Below are 7296 nucleotides of genomic sequence, written 5' to 3' on the forward strand. Positions count from 1 at the left end.
TGTGAAGTGGAGATAATTATAGTATCTGCCTCAAAGGATTTTATGAGGATTAAGTGAGTGGATACAGGGCAAAATGCTTAGAATAGTGCCTGACACGTGGTAAACACTCAGGAGACATCAGTTATTATTATTTTCTAAGACCAAAGATTACCTCTGACTCAATTCTATATTCGGTTAGTAACTTTCTAACTAGTAAATTTGACTTTTTGTTGCTGGCGCCTTAATAACACCAGAAGGGAGGTAACTTGGAAGTGAACTCAAGAATTCTAGCCAAAATTGAGTTTCTAGATCTCCATAGTTGAAAACCAGATCATGGAACTGTGGTCATCAATGGTTCTGTACATCAGACGACATTTTTGATTGTCACTATGACTGGGATGCTGCTGGAACTTAATGCTAGGGACCAGGAATGTTGGCTAAAGTCAGTCGTACACAATAGAAAAACGTTCCTGTTCAAAATGCCCATAGTGCTTGAACTGATAAACACTGCCCTAGACTACAATGAATCTACCAAAGTACTTGCCTCCAAGGCCTACACAACCAGCTAAGCCACCTCTGGACTTTATCTAAATGCAAAATCCCAAAGTTCTCATATGTGTCTACAATTTCATACCTGATAATCACTCTTACTGCTTCCAGAGAGCTCCATCAATTAATCCAGATTGTATGTGCCAGCAGAAGAGCCACTGCAGTTTCTGAAACTGGGTCATCGATTCCAAATAAAATTGGCTCTCAACATTCTAGAGAGGGTCAGAGTTTGGTAAACTGGAAAGGTCCCTCAAGGAAGAGGTTGTCTAAACCTTATGCGACACCATGGCAGAGGATGGGACTAGCATACTCACGTTGGTGAGATCTTCAAAAGCTGACCTCTTTTTGAGTGGTCGCTGAGGTGAAGATGGAGATATCTTTGCTTGGTAATTCTCCTCTCTCTAAAAAAGTAAAAGAGGTAAACGCATATATCCAATTGTGAACAGTCTTTTCAGGGACTTCAGGTCATCTTTGGGGCTCAGGGTGGGAATGGCTGAACCTCCAAGCAACTGCAGACACCTACAATAAACCCCAATAAGCTACCACAAAAGGAAATTTTGGCACCCACTGCTTAGAGAGTCCCTGAAGGAGGTAATCATTGATGATAGGGACAAGGCTGGGAGGAGAAAAGATGACTGTCAGTGTAACTCTCAGAATGAGCAAACTAGCTTGGTGAAGCTAATTTTCTCTCTTACTCCTCTCATATTTATGGCTATACTAGCCAAGATTAACCATCACCACCCCCACAACCCTGCAACTCCCAGTCATTCCTTTAATATGGATGTTCCCAGGTAAATTAGTTCAATAATTTAACAAAATTTAAGTGTCTCTTATGTTAAGTAGTTGATTTAAGACATTCTCAATAAGGACAATAACACACATACCTAGATACTGATCCAGGATCAGCTCTTTATTAGCTATTGACCTCGCACAAGTCACCTAGTTTCTGAGACTCAATTTCCTCATCAGTAAAATTGGAATAATAACCTACCTCATTTGAGGATCAAATAAGAGAAAACATGTTTTTTTAAAAATCTATATAAACTGTAAACGGGCAGAAATAGTATTTTAAAAGTATACAGTCCAATATGTTTTTAAACCTCATAGGGAAAATTCTGTATTTTAAGAAAGGAGTTTGGTAATTCATATTAATCCCTTTTAGTGTATACAAGGGAGAGATGGGGGAAAGGAGGAAGGGTGAATATTTTGGATCAAAGGGAGCTTCCTTTCTAGGTAGTGTTTATCTACACATGCCTTACCCCACTCCCAAATGAGCAAGACTCTCTCTGTGGGGTGAGAGAGTAGGGCTTTTCTGTTCCCTAACAGTTTTTATTTGGTGAAAGTCTCCTAAGTATCAGATTTCCTTTATGAATTGAGAGCCCTGCCCTACCTATGTCAGAGAGTTGTTATAATATGAAGCAGAACATTGAGGTCAGACCATTTATTTTCCCGGTTCTCTATTTACATCATGGACAGTTAGTACATGACACAGTAAGTGATTAGAAATTTAGAGAACTGGATTCATATTACAATAGAACAATCTAGCACAGTGGAGCAATCCTGAAAGAGCTGAGAAGAATTACTTCTGTTTTTTAATTGATTAAGCTAAGAAATAAGTAAACTATTAGTCTCTTATCTAGTTCATGATAAATAATCCTAGTGGAAATAATCAGCAAAAAATAAATTAGTATTTTCTCTCAAACTGGCTAAGAAATTAACTGTTGGTCTGTTATCCAATTCCTACTTAATATTACTGGTAGAAATAACCAGCCCCAAATAAAATCAATGGGTGAAACTGAACTCAATAAAATTTATATTTGCAAAATGTGCCCTGAGAGAGTTGGATTTGGAAAAATAACTGCCACAAAAGAAAACTTACAGTGGCAGAACTCTAATCAGAAAATTTGATATGGACAAAAATCTGATTAATGTATCAAATCTTTCTTGCCAAATTTACGTAGGAAAAACACATTTGGCCCCTCCAAGAAAATCATTTCAGTGAGACAAAAATGAAAATGATTAGAAAGTGTTTATCTGTGCTGAGAGAAAACCAATCAAGGAAAATAAATTGGCCTAATGATGTTTGCTCCAGGAAACACTCTCTTAATGACAATTCATCAGGTTAGTAAAATTCTGATTAAAATATGAATGATGAGGAACATAGAACATCGCAGGGTCGGAATGACAAACTATCCACAAGGTCAAAACAGCAGGCTCAAAATGGGCCCATTCTTCAAATTTAATAGCTGTAAAAAGCATTATAATACATTTGTTGACCTAATCTTCATACTCTCCCCAGGGTGTACCAAGCAGCCACTTGGCAAGGTGCTTTGAGCATCTCAGAGAAAGTAAGAGTATAGATGTGATCACTAATGAGAACTGAGTATTGTTTGCTTTGGAAGGTTATGGAGGACGGCCTTCATCTTAGCCATGCATTTACGGGAAAGAAGAGTTGACACTTTCTCCCTAAGTCCTAATTTGCTGGTCTTCTCCAACTACAAGGTCTGCCACCCTTTCCCACTTTCTCAGATTAAACCACACATATTTCAAAAGATGTAGGGGTGAGGATAGGGACTGAACCAACACAGGAAGAGCTTATTTGAAACACTGTTGGGAGGGACAGCTTGCTCTAACCTTTTCAGATGGGCCATGATCACTGGGCACAATTTTGCTGGACTGAGATTTCTTAGTCTCACATCTGGAGCATTGGGGTGGCAGTGGCAGTGGCATTTCTTATGGATTCAGCAGCATCTATCCAAGGCAGGGCTGCAATCAGAAAAGGACTCTTTAAAACACCATTCACCAGAAATATCAGAATTCTCTGGAGATCCTTGAGAAAACCCAGTCTCTCTATAGCAGCCCTAGGAGAAAACATACTTTGATTTAAGCAGATCTGGGCTCAAATCTTGGTTCTACCACACTTAACCATGGGCAAGTGACTTAAACTCCCTAGGCTTCAGTTATCTCATCTGTAAAATGGAGATAAGTATATGTACCCCTGCAGGGCACTGTTCAAATTAAATGAGATACTCTATGAAAAAGCTCAGTACAGTGCCTGCCACCACCTATGGGCACTGGGACTGTGGCCTAGCCCCTAGTTTAGCCTAGGAACACTGGGGACAAATGAACAGTTTTGCCTCGAAAATAATCAAGAACATGACGGATCATATAGTATGGAGGCTCGCTGGTAGGGTTAATGTTCTTTAAAAGGCATGGGGTCGTGGCCACAGCAATTATAATGATGCTACAGAGAAGGCAAAAGAATACATTGCACACCCACACACACACACACACACACACACACACACACACACACGTATGCACAACAGGCCAGAGGGTATTCAAAGGCTGCATTCAGTCAAGAAACTGTAATCCAGTTCCAGACACCCAGTAAGAAAAAAATAAAATCAAATCAAAAGATAACAGCAGAAGGAATTAACTTGTTGCAAATCACTTGACATAAAAATTTAAGTCATTACAGACCTTGGGAGAGTCCTACCTTCACCCCATCTCAGTGTGGGATCCCATTCTACATTCCTTAAATTTCTTTTAGTTTGTGAATTCCCAGTAGTTATGATATACTTATGTATCTTACAAGCAAATACATAATTAGGAGGAATCAGTTCTTGGATATCCAAGAGAGCCTTCCCACTCAAATACAACTGCCCTTCCAACCCCACCCATATTCAGTGTCCAAGTTCAATTGCATTTGACAAAGAACAGGCTTCCATAAGAGAGACCCTAAAGGCAATGCACCAGATACTTCAGGCAATGGAGATACAAACACAAATAAATCATGTATCTTACCCTAGAAGTATTCACAGGCACAGCTCTAACAGTAACATAAAAATATGACAAATGATTTTAAAACGGTAGATTAAAAGTACTTTAGAAACATAATGGAAAGTCAGTAATCTTGTGGGAGATTCCATCTGGACTTAAACGACAAAAAGGTTCCCAAGTAGACAGGGGAGCTTTCCAGGCAAAGAAAGCCTGAGCCTAGACGGAGGCTTGAACATGCAGAGCACAGCAAGTTTGGGAACATCCAAGTTGCCTGGAGTGTGGAGTATAAAGAATGTGTTGGGGAGGAGTTAGAAAGAGGCTGCAAGCTAGGCTGGGGCCACGCTGGTAAGACTGCAGAGAAGACTGCAGTTTGAGGGGAAGGTTTAAGAAAGAAGAGAGGCTAACTTGGGCTTTGCTTTGGATGGAGAATATTAAACATTTTGTTGGCAAGGAAAAGTCAGTACAAGTATGTGCCTTCACATTTACTATGTCAGTTAATCCTCCCAACAAAACTGTGAGGGTAAGCAGGGCAAGTACAATTCTTTCCATTTTATAGTCCCAAATGAGTTAAGTGACTTACTACACAAGACAAATTATTAAGCAGCATAGAACACCCAGCTCTTTCCAGGGCTCTTTTCTAAAATACCATGAAGTCTCTCTGATTGTATGCAAAAAAAGATTCCAAAATAGCCTACAGTCCAAAGTGAAAGGCCATAGTGTGGTAGTATGAGGAGTAATGAGGAGTTAGAATGAACACAGACTTTTAAGAAGCAATTGGGCTCCTAAATCAGCCAACTTAGCGTCTTAGAGCCTCAGTTTCCTCATTTGCAAAAGAGCTATACCACCTCTTTCTTGCAGAGGTATTGTGTAGCTCAAATGTAAATTTGTATGTGCCAAGCTTAACCTGGTAAGTACTCAGAATAAATGGTGCATCTTATTCTCCTTCTCTTCCTCCAAATCCAAACCTATTTTCCATCTCATCCCTCAAAACTCAGCCAAGCAGCAATAAAGCTAAATTGAGTGAATCCACCCTTAACTGAAAACCACTCACTCCACTATTATTATTCACACCTCATACAATTTTTTATGGATGACCAAAGACTCATGTTCTGAAATCTTTATCTTTCAAGCGGAAAGAAAAAATCAAACTGGAGTCAACAGGCCAGAAAACTTTCAGCTGATGGCACCACAGGTTGACTAAACCTCAGAGAAAATAAGGTTTTTCAGATGATGGTCATGTATCACCTTCATTATCCTGAACAATAATCACTTGCTTTGGGGGACACAGACACTGACTTAAGTAACTAATTTCCCTGCCACTAGGTGGGGGGAGGGGATTGACACCACCAAAAACATGCTTTCATAAAAGAACACTCTGCAGAACACTCTCAACTTCTACCACCTACAGAACCTTAGCCTTACTTGGACAAAAAAATTAAAATCCTTTCTACTTTCCAGACTTTCCATCTCCCCTACATACACACTGATGAGTGTTGAAGGCTCCATTGGGCCTCCCAGGGCTGGTGCTGAAACCCACACAGGGGCAAGTTGGCTTGTTTAGAAGCCCAATTGCTCAGAGTCCAAAACTGTAGATCAAGACAATCTCAGGAAACAGTAGTGACTTCTTTTTATATATAAAGGCAGGTTACAGACAGCAAGACACTGGGGAGAGAAAGCAGCATGGTGTCAATGAAAGCAGCACTGAGCTGGGAAGGATGCCTAGGGTCTAGTTCTAATCCTGCCCTAGCTGGCTGAGTGACACTGGACAGTTCCCTTTTCCCTCTCCAGGTCTCCTTCCCCCACCTTATAAAATGAGATAGTGGGACCAGAGTCTCCTCGACATTTAAACCATGGTCAATGGACCAGCAGTATTAGCATCACCTGGGAGCTTCTTAGCAATTTAAAATCTCAGGCCCCCAGGTAGGCCTTACCGAATCAGGAAGTGCAAGTTAATAACCCCAGGTGATCTGTATGCACTTTAAAGTTTAAGAAGCACTGTTCTAGGATCGCTTCAACTTCTGACATTCTAGGATTCCAAGAGGACCATAGCAGAGAGCAGTGGAAAGCCAGAGTTGGAGGGGTTGGACGTGGTGATAGAAGAGAGCCAGTGGAGACAACAAGGGAGGAAGGACACATGTTTCCATCTTCTTTCATACCTTCATCCTGTAGTTCAAAAGACATCCCTCAAGTAGCATTCTCTAGCTTAAATATGTCTTGTGGATGAAATTGATCCTGCACAGTTTCGCTTGTGAAAAGACGTTATGTAAATGTACTCTGATTCAGGCATGTGTACTGGTAGCTCCATTTAAAAGCTGGGACCCAGTTTTGGTTTTTTGTTGTTTTTGTTTGGTTGTTTTGGTTTGTTTGTTTGTTTGCTTTGCCATCTCACCCACTAATACACACTCCCTGCCCAACCTCGTACAGGGCTCTCTCCGCAGACTGCTGACTGACAGGAAAAAGCAAAGGTTTCGTGTCAGGGATCCCATGCATCCCGGCAAAAGAAGACAGTGAGTTACAAGGGACTGGAGTGAGGCTCAAGGACCCACCCGCGTGCGACACAACCGGACATTCAAGCGGACAGTACAAGTTCAAAGGCGCCTACCTCATATCGAGATTGAGGGCAGAAGAGGAAAGACCACGGACGCAGTCCTAGCCCAGGAGAGGCCCGGGAAATGACCGGAGCTCCGCGTCGCAGCAACTGGCGTCCGTCTCAACTTACCCGTGCTCTCTCCAATCAGCCCAGGAGCGAATTTTGAAAATTACAGCCCAGGAGGCAGAGCAGTGGTGATTGGCCAGCAAGGGCAAATCAGCGTGCAGTTGAGACTTGAGCTCGCCTACCAAGGAGGGGCGGGGCTGGGTATTTTTAAACTGAACTCTGCAGCTAATTGACTTCACAACGGGGCGTGGTTTCCTGTACCCCTGGTTGGACCGGGCTGGGCTGACAAGCGGGACTACTGGGTCTCTTTAAAGACTCGTTTTCATTTA

At 41.6% G+C, this 7296-nt stretch overlaps 1 protein-coding gene across 1 annotated transcript in view; it reads right to left on the reverse strand.

The window, feature by feature from the left end:
* The window catches only part of LOC129391702 (G2/mitotic-specific cyclin-B3-like), a 10860-nt gene extending 3825 nt beyond the window's left edge, over positions 1-7035 (reverse strand). The window contains exons 1-3 of the mRNA XM_055081579.1: positions 6914-7035; positions 3163-3294; positions 843-929 (exon numbers count right to left, since the gene is read on the reverse strand). Of these exons, the coding sequence (XP_054937554.1) occupies positions 843-929; positions 3163-3258 (183 nt within the window). The 5' untranslated portion in view covers positions 3259-3294; positions 6914-7035. The remainder of the gene's footprint in view (positions 1-842; positions 930-3162; positions 3295-6913) is intronic.
* Positions 7036-7296: the final 261 nt, after the last annotated feature.

Source organism: Physeter macrocephalus, chromosome 21, assembly GCF_002837175.3.
Source record: "Physeter macrocephalus isolate SW-GA chromosome 21, ASM283717v5, whole genome shotgun sequence".
Classification (NCBI taxonomy): domain Eukaryota; kingdom Metazoa; phylum Chordata; class Mammalia; order Artiodactyla; family Physeteridae; genus Physeter; species Physeter macrocephalus.